The sequence below is a fragment of the Physeter macrocephalus genome, chromosome 8, assembly GCF_002837175.3.
Source record: "Physeter macrocephalus isolate SW-GA chromosome 8, ASM283717v5, whole genome shotgun sequence".
NCBI lineage: Eukaryota > Metazoa > Chordata > Mammalia > Artiodactyla > Physeteridae > Physeter > Physeter macrocephalus.
The window spans coordinates 90,171,730-90,191,280 of NC_041221.1; the positions used below are offsets into that span (position 1 = coordinate 90,171,730).

General features: G+C 36.7%; 1 protein-coding gene across 1 annotated transcript in view; it reads left to right on the forward strand.

Annotated features, from left to right (window-relative positions):
- ADGRV1 (adhesion G protein-coupled receptor V1) overlaps positions 1–19,551 on the forward strand; it is a 552,025-nt gene that overhangs the window by 89,089 nt on the left and 443,385 nt on the right. The window contains exons 28-34 of the mRNA XM_024125341.3: positions 1,638–2,247; positions 5,583–5,798; positions 7,256–7,471; positions 8,180–8,424; positions 9,688–9,869; positions 10,689–11,500; positions 13,780–13,989. Of these exons, the coding sequence (XP_023981109.1) occupies positions 1,638–2,247; positions 5,583–5,798; positions 7,256–7,471; positions 8,180–8,424; positions 9,688–9,869; positions 10,689–11,500; positions 13,780–13,989 (2,491 nt within the window). The remainder of the gene's footprint in view (positions 1–1,637; positions 2,248–5,582; positions 5,799–7,255; positions 7,472–8,179; positions 8,425–9,687; positions 9,870–10,688; positions 11,501–13,779; positions 13,990–19,551) is intronic.

Below are 19,551 nucleotides of genomic sequence, written 5' to 3' on the forward strand. Positions count from 1 at the left end.
CCTAATGGAAGATTTTGTGTTCTTTGTTGACTAATTCTGGACGCTTTTCGTCGAATGCTGCTTTCAGTTGGTCTAGATGGGAGCAGCACTTGTTGAAATTAATCGTTTGGTTTTCCGGAAGGAGCTCATAATAGAGGACTCCCTTCCAATCCCACCATATACAGATCACCTTCTTTGGATGAATACCGGCCTTTGGTGTGCTTGGTGATGGTTTGTTTCACTTGCCCCAAGATCTCTTCCATTCCACATTATTGTACAGTATCCACTTTTCATCGTCCATCACACTTTGTTTTAAAAACGGAACATTTTTATTACGTTTCAGTAGAGAATCGCATGCGAAAATGCAGTCAAGAAGGTTTTTTTCCCTTATGTGGAAACCAAACATCAAAGCGATTAACATAACCAAACTGCTGCAGATGATTTTCAGTGCTTGATTTGGACATTTTGAGTATGTCGGCTATCTCCTGTGTGGTATAACGTTGATTGTTCTCAAGTAATGTCTTTATTTGATCGCTGTCAATTTTAACTGGTCTACCCAACCGTGGAGCATCGTCCAGCGAGAAATCTCCAACATGAAACTTCACAAACCACTTTTGACATGTTCAATCTGTCACAGCACCTTCTCCATACACTGCACAAATCTTTTTTTGCATTTCAGTTGCGTTTTTACCTACCTTGAGATAATACAGCTATATGCCGAAAATGTTGCTTTTTTCCTTCCATCTTCAATATTAAAATGGCTACACAAAAATTCACCAATTTTGTTAAGTTTTTTTTTTTTAATGCACGCTGATATGATAGCCGTTACAATACAATCTAACAAAATTGTTTCTAATGAAGTTAAAGGCAACTAAACACTACTAGAGCCATCTTATGGAAAAAAACCAAATGAACTCTTTGGCCAACCCAATACTAAAGAAAGAAAGAAAAAAAAAGGATTAAGGGAAAGCATCAAGTTTTATAAATTCCTGTCTCTAACTTTATTTTGAGCCAGCATTCATATTTTAAGTATAAATAAAAATTACTTTTAGTTGGGACTTAACTTGAAGTGATTTTTTTCGGCTTTTCATTCTTTTTAACATACTGTTGACAAAATATTTCTTGCTTCTTAAATGTGTTTTATATAACCTTGGGTTATGTACTTTTTTGGTGAATTTTTGTTTTTTATATTACATTGAACATACAATTAAATATAATTTGTTTTAAAAAATGAGTTTTATGGCTAACTTTTCAGAAAAATTATCAGTCATCTATTCCTTACAATAAAGTATATACCTTCTTTGCAGGAAATGTAAACATTTTCATGAATATACTTAAATATAATACACTGTTAATTGCATTTGCTTTATTACTAATATATGTTATAGTTGCAGAAGTGATACAGCTATAGTTTAGTTAGAAGCTAAAAATGTTCAGTCTGTCTGTCATTTCATGCAACAATCACTTTTTAAGTGGGACTCCCTGAGCGTCTTCAAATATGGGTAGTACATTGCCTTCAAGAATTTTTTATTCTTGAGAACAGCTTATATAAAATAAAATAAAAAATTAATATCCTGTTATCATTCTGTATTTACAGACCTCTAAGTCAATGGTTTTAATTCCTCCTTTAATACATTTTAATATTAAATATTTTAAAGATTATGAGAAGTCATGGGACTCTGTCTCGAGTGACTTTGCTTTGGAGCATAGACTCTGATCCTGATGGTGATCTGGCCTTCACCTCTGGCAACGTCACATTTGAGATTGGACAGAAGAGCGCCAACATCACAGTGGAAATATTGCCTGATGAAGATCCAGAATTGGATAAGGCATTCTCTGTGTCTATCCTCAGTGTCTCCAGTGGCTCTTTGGGCGTTCATACTAATGCCACATTAATAGTTTTGGCTAGTGATGATCCTTATGGGGTCTTCATCTTTTCTGAGAAAAATAGACCTATTAAAGTGGAGGAAGCCACCCAGAACATCACTTTGTCAGTAATAAGGTTAAAAGGCCTCCTGGGAAGAGTCAAAGTCACATATGCAACACTGGATGATATGGAAAAACTGCCTTATTTTCCACCTAATTTAGCCAGAGCAACTCAAGGAAAAGACTATATTCCAGCTTCTGGATTCACTCTTTTCAGAGCCAATCAGAGTGAGGCAACAATAACTATTTCAATTTTGGATGATGATGAACCAGAAAGGTCGGAGTCTTTGTTTATTGAACTGCTCAACGCTACTTTAATAGAGAAAGTACAGAATCGCCCAAGTAAGTAACCATTAGTGTGTTATTATTATTAGAGGTAAGAATCCTGAAACAATAAATTAAGAATTTGGTATAGTAGAAAATTGTATAAAAATAATAAGTTCTAACTTTGAAAGCATCTTCTTACAAAAGTTTATTGATAAGGCAAATGGAAGTGGCACACTTGAAAACATGAAATCATGTTTTAAAAGCCTGTTATATTCCCAGACTAAATTTTTAGACGTGTCTGTGTAACCCAGTGTAACTGATCTCTAGTACTATTGTACTTGATATTGTAGCTTCCAAAACATTCTGGAATCAATCTGGGGATTCCAAGGATAGTCCTGGTAGCAAGATCCTGAGTCTCTTTTGCCTTGATCCACTCTGGAAGATTCCTTAAGCAACAGAGTCTCTTTGTATTAGTGAGAAGCATGAGTGAGGTTCTGGCAACTGCATGAGGGAAGGCGGGGGACAGGGCTATGTAGTAGTAAGAAATCCTGGAAATTTTGTGGGACACTGTGAGAGCTGAGAAGAGGGCAGTGGTTGGGGATAAGAATGAGGAATGCAGAGTGACCCTTGTTGGGCAGAGGATCTGGCGCAGCGGCTTCTGTTGGAACATAGAAGCCTCTACCCCTGGGGTTGTGGCTCAGTAGCTTTGTAGAGAGAGGAGGGCTACTAGTTGAGAGGAGGGCCTGAGCTTGGGGACCTAAAGGTAGTTATTGCACCATAGCTTGTTCATTAGTCACATCTCTCTGCAAAGATGTATAACTTTAGAAAGGGGGTTTTAAATAAAGAGAAGAATCTAGATTTCCTGGAACAAGACAACAAGGAAAGGAAGAATGGTGATATTAATTTAATATCAGTTTTAGGATAATATTTATAAATATATATAAATGTAATACAGTAAATAAATATTATGTATCTAACAATATAATAAAACCTTCGTAAGGAAATTGGAATTAAATAGTCCAAGGAGTAAAATTTAAGATCGGCATGTTGACTGTGTTCTGCCATATAGATTAAGGTTTCTTACAAGTAAATTTCTTCACCTTACTGATATACTGTATAGTGAGCACCATTCTTGCCCACAGTGTAATCGTAGTCCAGGGTTATAGAAGGAAATTTACTTTCTAGGACAACTGCTAGCATTAAATTTTCAGGTTACAGTCAAGGTTAAAATTCTCACACAATAACCCATCCCTTTTTTTCTTAGCAAGATTTAGCATCAGTTATAATAATAGCAAATACATTGAAATAAAACCCAATAATTAGTCTTATTAAGTAAGAATTATAAAATGTAGCCCTGTTTTCAAGGAACTCACAGGTTATTGAGTGAGCTAGAAATAAAACCGGGAGGGAGGATCACATATAGCAGTGGCTAGGAGCGATGGTTGCTGGTGCAGCTAACTTAGGTTCAAGTGTATAGTAATAAATTGTTGCCCATAAACTTTTAAAGCCCCAGTTTCCTAATCTATAATACAGAATTATTATAGATCTTAAATATCATAATATATGTGAAAATGAATACAGTGTCTGGCACGTGGTAAGCATTCAATAAATGTGAACTATTATTATTAATAAAGTGGTATATGCAAAATATTAATGTGCTGTGGAATGGGAGAAACAGTCAACATGTATTTATGCTTGATATGTTCCTGGAACCGTGCAGCATACTTGGGGCGATTCAGAATAGGCATAAGCTATGATGTGAAATAATTAAAGGACAATTAAGTGCATTAGAAAAAAAACAGTAAATGTCATTAAAAGTGAAAAAAAAGAACAATTAAGTGCAAATCTATGTGATATTGTCTCAATTTTAATAGGCAAAATCAGTGTAGGACCTGATAGGGTCTCTGTACTCTGCTCTGAGTGTAATCATCAACCTTCAGGAGAGCAGTGTGAGAAGACTGGTGATGAACAGGCGCAGGGCAGGATGAACAGTTGTGGATAATTGAAGGTGTGATGAGGAACTGCATATAGGGAGCAAGAGTTTAGACAAACCCCTTACATGATGCCTCTTAATTGTGTCCAGCAGGTACTAGTCTAATGCCTTAGCTTACTTCCTCAACATCTTTGTGCCCTTGATTCCTCATCTGTAAAATGTGGACAGTGTTACCTGCCACATAGAGATGGTATGGGAATTAAATTCCTAGATGCAAGAAAAGTGCTTAGAACAATGCCTTTTGAATAGGGCATACTCAGAAAATGTCATCTGCTTCTACAACTCTGTGTTACCGCCATTTTTTCCCAATGTAATTAAATTTAATTGTTATATTGATTTATAGCTTTGTGTTTTTAATTATATAATTTAGTGCAGTCTGGGCCTGTATCATTGAAATTAAATTGTGTCATTACTTGTTTTGACAAGGGTGCTAGTTGAAATTGAATCTAGAAAGTAAGTCAGGGAGTTTGTGGAGGGTCCTAAATGCCTCCAAAGTAAGTTTTGCTCTCTCTAAAATCAGTGGCAAGTAAGAAGAGAGTCTTAAAAGTAGGCTTAAAAGCATAGCCTTAAAAGCCTAAGTGAGCACACTATTATAGCAGCATTGGGGTAGCATGACTCCGCTTTCTGGTCGAGGTAGTTGCATGACTAACTGAGATGGGGCAGGGGGGACAGGTTTGTGAGGAAAGACAGTGAAGCAGGGAGAGAGGCAGTAATTGAATTAGAGTGTGATGATTTTCAGCTCCTCTTTGAGGGCAAGTAACTAAATTACTTACCTACTCAATTTTGTAACTGTAGTGCCTTTAAAAAAATTTATGGCATGCTGATAGCTAATTAAAAGAGCTTAATTCTGTAGGTTTCGTCATTTTCTGTTATATTTTGCAAAGTGATGATTAAATATACTCTAATCATTTTTTTTCCTTTTTACAAGTTTCCAATAGTTATTAAAATAATTATTGTAGGGTAACTATTCCTTTGCTATAATAAAAATCTCCCTAGAAGTTATAGGAGAATAGGGACTTTCCGTTTAGTTTATTTTTGTATCCCCAACATCTAGATTAGTGCTGGTACATAGTAAACGATAAATATGTTTTTGCTAAAAATAGTAGAAAACACAAAATGATTATCCCATTTGGCTGATGGATCTTGCCGAGGCTTTTTTTTTTTTTAATTTTTTATTGAAGTATAGGTGATTTACAATGTTGTGTTAATTGTACAGCAAAGTGACTCAGTTATACATATATATACATTCTTTTTCATCTTCTTTTCCATTATGGTTTATCACAGGATATTGAATACAGTTCCCTGTGTATTACAGTAGGACCTTGTTGTTTATCCATTCTATATTGGCTGAGGCTTCTTGATGACTTTTGGCCAGTTCTTAGAATTTTGATATATTAGCTTTTCTTCTTTCTTTCAGTTCCAAACTCTCCATGCCTTGGGCCTAAAGTAGAAACTATTGCTCATCTAATTATCATTGCCAATGATGATGCGTTTGGAATTCTTCAGCTCTCAGCACCAATTGTTCGAGTTGCAGAAAATCATGTTGGACCCATTATCAATGTGACTAGAACAGGAGGAGCATTTGCAGATGTTTCTGTGAAGTTTAAAGCTGTGCCAATAACTGCAATAGCTGGTGAGAAAAGACATCTAAGGAGCAGTGAAGTGTTTTAGAGGGAAATTGTATCCTTGATTAACAAAGCCCCTCAAAGATGTAGTTAAAAAAATCAACTAGAAAGCAATAATACCCTTGAATGTTTTTAAGTCACAGACCTAGAGTTTTTACTATATATTTTTCACATTGATTTTGTAGAATTTGTGAAAACTGTTGGCAAATTGTATATGAATTTAGAAGCTTTGATGACCCAAATATGCACAAACCAATGAAAAGTAAACCAAGGAAAGCGTTGTTAGGCTTTCTCTGTGTGTACTTTTAAGGTTTCTGGAAGGGATTCATGTGTAAATAATACTGAAGAATACAGAATAAAATGTGCAGCCATATGATTGCAGTGCTTGGCAACAGTCTTGTCTCTCAACTCATTTATCTTGCTTGTTTATTTATTTATGAAGAACATGGTAGAGGCAATGATTAGCATTAACTATTTTATGTATAAGCAAAAGGATTTCATTGTCAAATGCAAATATTAGGAGACAGCCTTCTTTGGTAGTGCAGTTATAGCATCTAGAGGGAGATTTGCCTAAGAGCTATTCAATCAGAACCTTTCTAGTGCGCACTCAAAGGACATGAGTGTGAATGGATGGGATAACATGACTGATTTTTTGAAATCATCTGGATGTGATACTTGCTTGAAAAGACAATGAACCAGGCTCACCTAGTCCTTAAATGACGTGTGTGTAAGGGGTGGGGTGAGGAGGGGTAGCTCAGAGGAGTGCCTATCTGTAGGGGGCTTTACACATTGACAGATGGTGAGTGTTGATCACTGTTCTAGAAAATTAGCACCCAAATTCCATAGGAAGCCTCTCTCTTTTCCTCATTCACTTTTTGACCAGAGACAAAGCCACCCCGAGTGGTATGCAGTAGCAGCTTTTAATCCAACTTTGTAGAAAATTTCATAGCTTCCAACCATAAGATTGATGACGCTGACATGCCCGTCTCTGTGCAGCACTGTAATTTATCTCCCCAGTGAGATCAGAATTCTAGTTTTGTTCTTTGTTTTAAGGTATCATACACATTTTTTTTTTTTACTGTTGTAGATAAGGGGCCATCTTGTGGTAATGAATGACTCTCTATGTTCATGTGCATATCCATATCCATATCTATATGTCTGTGTCTATATCTGTATCATCTATATGTGTATATGGCAAATAGAACACATTATGTATACATCGTTCTAACAATGAAGAAATGAACTTGAACCCGGATGTCTTTTTCATTATTTTGTTGTATCAAACCCATTTTTTTCTTGCGAGAGAGGTAAATCTTGTTTAGAATAAATGTAGTCACTATCCTCGAAAAAGTCTTTCAAAGTATGTCCATGGAATGTGATATGTCATAGTGTTTCCCTAGAGTATGGGATGTTTATTATCATATACTGGAATAAGTCTTAGCATTTTTCTTTTTTGTCTTTATAGGTGAAGATTATAGTATAGCTTCATCGGATGTGGTCTTGCTAGAAGGGGAAACAAGTAAAGCTGTGCCAATATATATTATTAATGACATCTACCCTGAGCTGGAAGAATCTTTTCTTGTTCAACTGCTGAATGAAACAACAGGAGGAGCCAAACTAGGGGCATTAACAGAGGCAATCATTATTATTGAGGCCTCTGATGACCCCTATGGATTATTTGGTAATGAGACTAGTTTGTGTCTCTCTTTTACTTGTCTGTATAGATTCATACCTTTCTTTATTTTTAGAGACTCAGAATTGATTTGATCTTGTTTCCTTTTAACCTGCTATTACTGATATATACGACACCTATGTATGCTCACTAGCAGTGGTTAGTAAACCTAGCAGTGGTTAGAAATCAACCTCTCAGAATAAATCTGGAAATCATACACTTTTAGGCTTTTAGTTCAGATCTGCTTCCTATATGTGTTTTGTGAAGTTTAGACAATTCTTTAAAAAACTAATTTAATTCACAGAAATTTGTACAAAAATCTGAATTTCTGGCCTATCTTTATAGTAGAAAAATATGGTGACATCGAGCCCCTTTCCTTCATAGCATCAGTCTTAGGAGAAAAATAGCAACTGCCAGGCTTGTCCCATGCAGTTAGTCCCTGAACTCACTAGACCTACTTCACTTATGACTGGTATATTCCTGACCTCTGTGGACATCTGAGTTTATGCTTTCTGCTTCTATCATAATGGAAAATAATTTGGAAAATTTGGCAGGCCTGACCAATTTGTATCACAGCATGTTTCTCTGATTTTGTAGGGTTTAGCTTCTTAGATTGCTTAGGGGAAAAAAAGAATCAACTGTAGAATGGCAATTGGTTTGCTCTACGTTGACTTGGTTTCACTTTGTATTTGAAATTATCTCTGCTTTGCCCTTTAGGTTTTCAGATTACTAAACTTATTGTAGAGGAACCTGAGTTTAACTCAGTGAAGGTAAACCTGCCAATAATTCGAAATTCTGGGACACTCGGCAATGTTACTGTTCAGTGGGTTGCCACCATTAATGGACAGCTTGCTACTGGCGACCTGCGAGTTGTCTCAGGTAATGTGACCTTTGCCCCTGGGGAAACCATTCAAACCTTGTTGTTAGAGGTCCTGGCTGACGACGTTCCGGAGATTGAAGAGGTGAGAGGAATGGCTACTCTAGAATGACACTGTAAAACATATCTTGTCTTATAGTGACTAGAACAGATGGCTGTTATTGTGACATTTATAGAGGTGTCTGATAAATTATTTCTGCAAGAATGTTCAGAATATGGTAGTGTGAAAGTGATCCTTAGAGATAACAGAAAACAAGAATGTTCTAGAAATAGGTCTCGTACACATACTAGTTTACTAGTATAAGAATTTTTTGGTATAGTTATGTAATATTTTTCTACGTTTTGGTTAAATGATTAAACATGTATAGTCTGTCATAAGTTTTGCTGTATTGTTTCATATAAACTCTTAATTTGTTTGTATTCAGACTTCCTTTTGACTTGAGTGTGAGCCAGTCAGTCTTAATTAAGTGTAGATTTTGATTTTCCACTCATTTGTTTATTCTTTAGGATTTACTATGTGACAAATACCATGCTAGATTTATCTGCCTGATGTTTATTTTTCATCATGAAGAAGCAAGGTGGCAAAAAAAGATAGAGTCTCAGTGGGGAAATTGATTCATCACTAACGTATATTGGCTGAAGATAATTTTATTTTATTAAATTCAAGTATTAAAAGCTGGAGCTCATAAAATTACATTTAATAGCATTTATTCTTTAATAGTGTCAAATTTTTGTAGAAGAGAAATCCATAAAATTTCTTTTTGGGTGCTAATTGTGTTATTACTCACTTCTTAAATATTAGATATTAGTTAATACATATATAACATTTCTCTTTCCTTTTCTCTAAATTTAGGTATGAAAACCTAAAAAATTATCATAAATTTCTCTAAATTTATGATATGTTTTTAGTTTTACATTTTATCAGAGAATTTTCATTTATGAGAATGTGGGAAATAAAGCATAATAAATGAACTATTCATAAAACACATATGCAGTATCCTCCCTAAGTAAAAAAAAGGTATAGGGATTAAAAGTATATTATTGAAGTGGTAAACATAAACAGGCATCTTAAAATTGATTCACAAGATTGTATAACAATATTAAGGAACTTAAACAGCCTATATTTCTTCTGTGCCATCATGCTTTATTGTTAAAAGTTCGTGATGGATTGTTCTGTTACGTGTTGGGATTGTAAATGTAACGGAGGAGTTTCTTTGAGTCCATTTATATTTTACTACATTTTGTTCTTGTACTTGTATGGATAGTTTTGATTTTTTTTTTCCTGCATCATTTTTATTCTAATTTCAGAACCGGGATTCTGTTAAGGAAGTTTTCACTGTATTTTTAGGTTATCCAAGTGCAACTAACTGATGCCTCTGGTGGTGGTACTATTGGGTTAGATCGAGTGGCAAATATTATTATTCCTGCCAATGATAATCCTTATGGTACAGTAGCCTTTGTTCAGTCGGTTTATCGTGTTCAAGAGCCTCTGGAGAGAAGTTCCTGTGCTAACATAACTGTCAGGAGAAGGTATATGAGATGTGGCTGCTTGTATCCGGGGCGGGGGCGGTGATGGGACTTGTGGGGTGGTGGGAAAGGATCTCTTACACAGTCAAATAAAGTTTGGTAGTTTTTATAGAATGTAAATTATTTTATAGGTTGTCATAATTTGTTAATTGAATTATGCCTATTCATATAAAGAGCTCATTGTATCTATCATACCTTTTATTAGTGAAATGGATTATATATCATTGGGCTTTCTAGCCCCAGACACTTATTGCTTTAATTGGTGATGTGTTTGAATTAGAACTTGAATACAACTGGCTTCTAAATTAAAGAACGTTCAGATGCCATATGAAGTGGTTGACTTTCAGGTTCTGTTTTGTCTGGATTTCTCTTGTGAGACAGCATCCAGTTCACTGAGCTCCTTCAGAAATAGAAAAGAGCTGGTCTTGCTTGCGACCTTGTGGCAAGTAGTTACATTTCCTTAAAATGTATTCATGTTGGTATCATTGTTACTTTGTTTCAGTGAAAGCTAGTAATGAAGATTCATTTTCTAAGTCTCTGAAAATTCTGAAATGGATATGATTTGCATATCGTGCAAGATATTTTCATAGCTTGGTTAAAAATAAGTAGTATTTGATTGAAAATGAGCCAGATTTCCTTACATGAGAAAACACAATGTGAAAGACAAATGTAATTAAGAAACATGGTTGTGTTTACACTAGTACTTTATCTACTTAAAAGAAAAAAAGTGAAAACCACAATCAGCATTCTCTTCTCTATTATGTAACCCACAGATTGCTTTGAGTGCTTAACCTCTCTTTTAATTGTCACTCCACATTTTAGCGGAGGGCACTTTGGTCGGCTCTTGTTGTTCTACAGTACTTCTGATATTGATGTAGTGGCTCTTGCAGTTGAGGAGAGTCAAGACTTGCTGTCCTACTATGAATCGCCAATTCAAGGGGTGCCTGACCCACTTTGGAGAACTTGGGTGAATGTCTCTGCAATGGGGGAACCCCAGTATACCTGTGCCACTTTGTGCCTCAGAGAACATGCGTGCTCAGCGTTTTCCTTTCTCGGTGCTTCTGAAGGCCCCCAATGTTTTTGGATGACATCGTGGATCAGCCCAACCGTTAACAACTCAGACTTCTGGACCTACAAGAAAAACATGACCAGGGTAGCGTCTCTTTTTAGCGGTCAGGCTGTGGCTGGTAGTGACTACGAGCCTGTGACAAGGCAATGGGCCGTAATGCTGGAAGGTGATGAATTTGCAAATCTCACAGTTTCTATTCTTCCCGACGATTTCCCAGAGATGGATGAGAGTTTCCTAATTTCTCTCCTTGAAGTTCATCTTATGAACATCACAGCCAGTTTTAAAAACCAACCAACCATAGGACAGCCAAATACTTCTACAGTTGTCATAGCATTAAATGGTGATGCCTTTGGAGTATTTGTGATCTACGGTATTAGTCCCAATACCTCAGAAGATGGCTTATATGTTGAAGTTCAGGAGCAGCCCCAAACCACAGTGGAGATGATGATCCACAGGACAGGGGGCAGCTTAGGTCAGGTGACAGTCGAATGGCGTGTTGTTGGTGGAACAGCTACTGAAGGTTTAGATTTTATAGGTGCTGGAGACATTCTGACTTTTGCTGAAGGTGAGTTATGGTTCTAAATGGATTTCAGTTCCCCCTGGTAAAGTCGTTATAGTCAGTTTTTATGACAAGGTTCATATGAATTTTTACTGTATACATTCTTGCTAATATGTAAAAGTGAATGATGGTTTTGAAATAATAGTAGTTGGCTTGTTAATGGTTGACATGACATATGTAGGCCCATGACATAGGGCCCTACATGTGTATCTTTTTAGTTTATTAAAAAGAAGATTTTCAGGGAATGTGAGAATTTTATCCCTTTTATGTGTGGTAGCGGAGCCTTTAAGGAAGTGTAGAGGCAGCTCTAAAGCAACTTTTAACTTTGTAAGGGAAGTTACAAGAATGAGCCGTGTAGCTACAACCAAATGTGGGTAAGAAGTATTGGTAGCTAGGAAAATGGGTACTAACGGGAAGCTTTTTCATATGCACTAGACAAATCAGGATAAACCTCCAAAGAAAATAATTTGTAAGTATAAATAGCATAAACTTTGGTGACTTGATTCATACTAAATTAAGACTAGTGGTAGATCAACTTACAATATTGTTCTTAGACTTGGATGGGACCACTATTTTAAATTTTCATGAACAACGAAATTACAGAGAACTTGGACAATAATTAGAATTAGGGTCAGATTCACTGATTCTTTTCCAGGGTTGGTTGAATCATTTATATTTGAAAATTTCAAAAGTTCATATATTTAAAATAGTTTTCTTTGGGTAGAAGAACGATATCTTTACTGAGATCATTATTTAAATCTTGATTTAGGCAATTATAAATTCCATATAGTTTTTTAACATAGTGTTTTTCTGATTGAAAAGTAATATTTATTCATGAAAACTTCAGGTTATACAACAAAATGAAGGAAGTAAATGTTATTCACAATTCCATATCTTAGAGCAATTCATTGCATCTTTTATCATTTAATTTTAATGCATATACTTTTTTGGAAACAGTAGTCAGGGGTCATGATACATATAGATTATATACTTTTTGAAACATCTAATAAGCATTATATTTTAGAGTAAATTTTTAAAATATTATAAAACTTCTCAAAAAAATGATTATTTCCTAGTAAATGGTTTTGGGAACAATGGAATAATGATATGCTTGATGCATGGGTTTGTGTGTGTGCACAGGTTAGTAACTGGTAATGTTTCTCCCTATTTCAAAGGAAGTAATGAAATTTGAGGAGGGAGTGGAGATGAAAATTTAAAGTTACATTTTTTTAGTGGCTTTGGTAACAATAAAGAAGCTAAAGTAGTGGCATTATACAAATTAGTATTACCTTGAATTGTAACTTTAGAATCACACAAAATGGACAAAATGGACTATATTTTATAGTTAACCTAGATTCTCAGATAATATATACTCTCTTGAGGCAATCTGGACACTGAATTGATAAAATATACCAGGGTCGTGTGAGAGAGAACATGCATTCACATCCATTTTCTCCTTTCTCCTTCCTTTTCTCACCCTTTCAACCTCTTTCCAGAAAGTGGCAAAGAATTAGATGGGGAACACTGTAGGTGAACAGCAGAAGCAGTGTTGGGTTTGGGGGTTTTCAGTGATGCCCTATCTATTAGTGGGGTCCTAGACCAAATTGCAAAGTAGATTGCTTGGCCCTTGTTGCTGTTATGTGTTCCTTTGAATTCCTCTTCTGCCTCCTTCCCTTATTGCCCAAATCCTGGAGACTAGTATTTGATGTCGTCATCTCATCTGGCTCCCTGAAGACGTATCCTATTTAGGTGGGTTCTCTTGCTCAGAATTTACCATCCATTTCTGTTTCCCATTTTGACCACTATTCCCTAAGTGTTCCTGGTCTTTCAGGGAAGTTTTGGCTTGATTACCTGAAAATCATTCATGGTAATGCCAAAATCAGAATGAGACCCTGCTTTCTAGAGGGATCTGTTTGTAAACAGTAGATGCTTCAGAACCTCTTCCCCTAGCTAGGTCATGGTTCTAGGCTAAAGACCAGGAAGTAAAACCATGATTCCTTGAAATAATTCTATCCTTTAACTTTCCATAATTCAAAATGTCCTTTTCCACAATCTGCCCATATTAATGAAATTTTTACAGTGTTTTATAGGTGAAAGGGTATACAGACTAACAGACTAACATACAACGTTTGCTTATAGTGGCACTAATATTACTCATGGTATTGAACTGTTATAATTCACTCATGTATTTTTACTTTTTCTTTTGAGAGAAGTTATCTTGGACCTTTGTGAATTCTCTGCTGATGATTTTCTTACTTAGGTTTTATTCCATTAATTCTTTATAGGTGAAACCAAAAAGATAGCCATTTTAACCATTTTGGATGATTCTGAGCCAGAGGATGATGAAAGCATCATAGTTAGCTTGGTGTACACCGAAGGCGGAAGTAGAATTTTGCCCAGTTCTGACACCGTCAGAGTGAACATTTTGGCCAATGACAATGTGGCAGGAGTTGTTAGCTTTCAGACTGCTTCCAGATCTGTCATAGGTCATGAAGGTGGGTTCCTTTTTTTGTTGAGCACATTCATTCTCTTTTCCATGGATGTCATTTTTTGTCTAGTTTTTTAAAGTTTCCCATTTAAAAAATTCTTTCATTATTTTGTACAGCTGGGTATGTTAATGTACATGGAGCTTATTTGGGAGAGGGCTGTATAGTGAACTGTTTAACTAGATCTAGGAGCCTCGCAGATTAGTATTGTGTTCCAGCTTGCCACTCCCCACTAGTGTGGTTTTAATGAAATTGGTCAAACCTAGGATGCTCGGCTTTTTCATCTGTTAAATGAAGGGAAATACTACTTCCTTCGTAGGTTGCTGTGTGAGGATTAAGTGGATAAATGTAAAGTGCTTAGCATAGTTCTGGGCACATAGTGTGTATGTGCTCAATGGTAGCTGTTGATGGTAAATGGTGAAATGTTGGCTCTCTGTTCAAAAAAAAATAGCAGTTTCTGATCAGTGAATATTTTAGCCTGGATTTTATGTTTAAATGTTTGTATATTTTATGAACAAAGTGCCAAACTAGAAAAAAATTATACAGTGTCCTCTTTTCCCGTAAAAAAACAGTAATTTCCTTGAATCTTAATATTTTACATCATTTATAGGGTTTACATTTATAGGCTACTTTTTGTTTAAACCATTATAACTGTTTTTGTCTTTGAATAAGTCTGTTTGAGATAAAACTGGTATTTATAGTCTGTTTCACTATAATTTGTGTTTAAAATTAAAAAATAATTGTACCTAAAAGAGTTAAGAAATGAAAAGGATATAGATCATGCATTTGGACTTTGACTTTATGGATGAGAAAACTGAGACAGAGAGATTAAGTGACTGCACAGAATCATATAGCTAGTTAGTGGCTGTGCTGGAAACTGAATGCATTTTAGCGTGCATCACCTTTTACCTTACTGTACTCCCAACTTGCAAGTTTATTTAACTTAATGCAAATATCTGAGCCATTTTCCAATACTCTTTCCTTTTATTAACGGTTTAGAATCTCATGTTGTCATAGCAATAGTGAGTAAAAGTGACTAACAAATTGCTGTAAGTCAATCTAAAGACAGATCATCAACTCTCGAAAAATTATTTGTAGTATAATACAAGTAAAAAGTCACTGGAAGAGAAGTTAATCTCAATAATAATGACAACAACAATAACACTTATTGAGTGTTTTCTGCATGCCAGACATTTTACATCCATCATTTCACTGAATTTTAACAACAGGGCTATGAAGTGGGTATGACGATATACACCAGTTTTTCACACAAGGAAACAATGTTAGAGGGATTACCCAGCACATAGTTATTCATGGTGGGGTTTAAACCTAGTGTTGTCTGAATCCAGAGCTTATGCTATAGGGCACCTTGTGAGAAGAAACTTGTTTTGCTTGAACTTACATCTACTGCAGAACCTGACAAGGCAGGAACGTTGGGTAAATATTTCAAGATTTGAGTTGGAAGAATAATGAATTTGAGTAACAGTGTCCATGTGAGAGGAGGAAATTTGGTGAGAGAATCTGACTCTATCTTAAGCTAGGGGTGGAAATTGGATTTTTAGAGATAATCGTTGAAATCAGGAAAATTAAAGATCTAAAATTAAGATCTTAGTGGATAGAGGGAGAAAAGCAAGTTGTCAAGGATGGAGCTATGTGGGACACCAGGGTAAGGTGCTGGGACAGGCAAAAGGCAAAGGGGAGGGCTTCCCTGGTGGCGCAGTGGTTGCGCGTCCTCCTGCCGATGCAGGGGAACCGGGTTCGCGCCCCGGTCCGGGAAGATCCCACATGCCGCGGAGCGGCTGGGCCCGTGAGCCATGGCCGCTGAGCCTGCGCGTCCGGAGCCTGTGCTCCGCAACGGGAGAGGCCGCAGCAGAGGGAGGCCCGCATACCACAAAAAAAAAAAAAAAAAAAAAAGGCAAAGGGGAAAGGGGAAAGAAGGCTCTGCCAGAGGTGGGAAGGGAGCAAAATAAGAACGTGTTTTCATTAGTTATCAGAAGAAAGTAACCAGCGTGTCTCGTACTAACATGGGCAACAAGTGAGATTAGATTCCCAAATGGGCTAGAGGGAACAGTAGTAACTGCAGAGGAATTTTAAAGGAAAACTTGGCATGGTAAGCAAATAACTAAGGATAACAAAAGACAGGACTGTAGAAGCCTTGGGGGCAGTGCTCTTCAAAGTACGGTCCTCAAGCTGACGTCTGCACATGAAGTATTTGCTTTTGGTTTGTGACAAGATAAGTTTGAAAATTGAAAGAATCTTTTCTAGAGACTTTTATAACGATTTCATTTTGCTGTGATATCCAAAAGTGATATCTATGGGCTTACATTTTGTATGTGTGTTCTTTTTGCCATTTAACTTTAGTCATTTATTTTATTGTGTTTTACAAAAATGTCAGTTTATGATAGATCAAGGAAAACAAAACAAAACAAACAAAAAACAGACAAAAACCCCTTGTCTGGGACTTCCCTGGTGGTCCAGTGGTTAAGAGTCCACCTGCCAATGCATGGGACACAGGTTTGACCACTGGTCTGGGAAGATCCCACATGCTGCAGGGCAGCTAAGCCTGTGCGCTCTAGAGCCCGTACACTGCAACTACTGAGCTCACGTGCTACAACTACATAAGCCCATGCACCTAGAGCCCGTGCTCCGCAACAAGAGAAGCCACCGCAACAAAGAGTAGCCCCCGGTCACTGTAGCTAGAGAAAGCCCGTGTGCAGCAACAAAGACCCAGCGCAGCCAAAAAAAAAAAAAAAAAAGTGCTCAAAGCAGAATAAAGCCAACCCAGAATTCTATACTAGTGAAAACATTTGTCAAGAAAGAAAGTGAAATAAAGATATTTTCAGATAAAAGAAAACTAAAAAAAAAAAAAATTACTTAAACAAAACAAAACAAAACCCTGTCCTTTACTGCATTAGGGGTGAGAAGCACTGCCTTAGGGGATATTCTGTTTGTTGGCTTTGTGAGCAAGGAAAGGAGAAAAATTGGAGAAACCAGATTAAAGCATAGAGTATTTTGGACTTGCTTTGTTTTGTTGAAGAAATATAGAGAAGAAGGAAATGTAGAAGAAGAGAATAAAAGTGTTAGTGGCATGTGGGGGGTGGTATAAATAAGTTCAGGGACCAGAAAGGATTAGATTTAAGGGAGGACACAGAGCTGGACTAGCTATGTGATTTTCAGCAATATGATGGGATTTTTTTTTTTTTTTTTTTTTAAGAATACAAAAGTATTTGGATGTCCAGGATCACTTGAAGGGCATTTTAACCGTAAAGGAGCTAGCGTCATTACATGCATCCTATGGGAGTCTGGGTGGTGACAGTGGTGGTGGGTTGGAGGCTCTGAAGAAACGCAGGCTCTTGTGCTGAGTACCAAGTCATCTTGGGGAAACTGCAGGGTCTTGGCACCTGTGTTCTTTCACCTGATCGAACTTAACACCTGAAAACCAGATTGTGGTCTCTTTAGTCTCCAACAGCTAAATATCTGCAGGGGATGCAAAGAGGAAAAATGATTAGTCATTAAAACACATGGTCCAGGGCTTCCCTGGTGGCGCAGTGGTTGAGAATCCGCCTGCCGATGCAGGGGATACGGGTTCGTGCCCCGGTCCGGGAAGATCCCACATGCCGCGGAGCGGCTGGGCCCGTGAGCCATGGCCGCTGAGCCTGCGCGTCCGGAGCCTGTGCTCCGCAACGGGAGAGTCCCGCGTACCACAAAAAAAACAAAAAAACAAAAAAACACATGGTCCAAATGTGTTATTGGTTTATCATATCAAAAGCATATCCTATCTGCTTCATCATATCAATCTATGAGCATGAGTTTGGTACAGGAAATAGAACAATGAATTGCTTTCATTAATCAGTACTCCCTAGAATTTTTACATTTTCTAAATAAAAATTGGGAGGAATTTCTATTTTTTTAATTTACTTTTCTTTCCCTTTCCTCCTAAACCTTTTCCTAGAGTCTAAATTCATATTCTTTTTTCAAAACATTATGTCTAACCTCAAGAATTCAGTATTTTGTGCATGTATTCTTTGTATTACTGCAAAATTGCATAGAGAAATGTATATCAAGCAGATGTTTACAAAAATGAAAACTTCATGGTGATTCTTCAAAGATAACTGCTAAAGAAATGGGGTAAAAAAATCATGCCAGGGCTTCCCTGGTGGCGCAGTGGTTGAGAGTCCGCCTGCTGATGTAGGGGACACGGGTTCGTGCCCCGGTCTGGGAAGATCCCACATGCCGCGGAGCGGCTGGGACCGTGAGCCATGGCTGCTGAGCCTGCGCGTCCGGAGCCTGTGCTCCGCAGAGGGAGAGGCCACAACAGTGAGAGGCCCACGTACCGCAAAAAAAAAAAAAAAAAAAAAAAAAAAAACATGTCATGTAGGCTTTTGACAATGTTAACATTGCTTTTGACTTAGTGTTGGAGTTTCATTTATGTGATTAGATTTAAAATGTGGACAATGCTGAACTTCTGGCTCTAGAATACATTTTCATTTCCTGGGGAGGAATTGCCTCAGTGTTTAACAGTGTATTGAATTCTGTAGAATCCTAGTTCTACATTTTTGTCCTAAAGCAATTGGACAGATGCCCAGTGGTAAATATTACTTTCTTTCAAATGTAATGGGCAGACTTTAGAAATATAGGACAATAGATTTTTACTGTGGTTGCAAAGTATGTATAAATGTGCTCTTTATAAATCTGTGTTAGATGTTTCACTTCACACATCTCTGCAGCATCATAATCATTATGTCATGTTCAATGGATTTAAAATTTCTCCTTTTCTCAGAGACAGCATGTATTTTTTCTAGGTAAAGATTTGAACAAGAGATGTGATTCTTTAAAAATATATGTCGAACTGCTATATTAGAAACACTCAACTTTTTTTCTTATTGACAGTTTGTGTTTCATATTATTCGTGTCTCTGTAATTGTTTTAACTCATTTTCTATTAATTGTAGAGCACAATCAGTTTGGATGGTTACTGTATACCACGTATACATGAATCTATTAAAATATATTTCCTGTATTTTAGTTTTCCATTATTTTTATATCATTGTAGTTGACGTTTATCTTTGTAAAAACAATCCTGATTTGTTTTAGGAAGAAACACACGAAATACTCTGGGTTATTAAAATGAATTTTATATTCATATTTCTTATTTGTGTTAGGCTAGGTCTAGAACCCATATGATAGATCTTCCTTTTTTTTGGTCTTTTATGGCCGTGCCACGTGGCATGTAGGATCTTAGTTCTCAGACCAGGGATTGAACCCATGCCCCCTGCAGTGGAAGTGTGAAGTTTTAACCACTGGACTAACAGGGAAATCCCTTTTTTTTTTGGTCTTAGATCTTCTGCTTAGAGTTAAAATGTATCACCGATTTTTGGTGGACTCTAGATTTCATATCAAGATGATCTTCCAGGAATTAGTCAGACTCTTTAGTGCGGGAGGGCCCTCTCTAGGTCTTCATTCTGGGCAAAAACTAGAAGGCAGTGTGGTAAAATATTGGCTATCTGAAAATTTTACCTTCCTTCTTTAGGACCTATCTTCTGTCCTTCCCTTGTATTTAGAAGACTGAGCA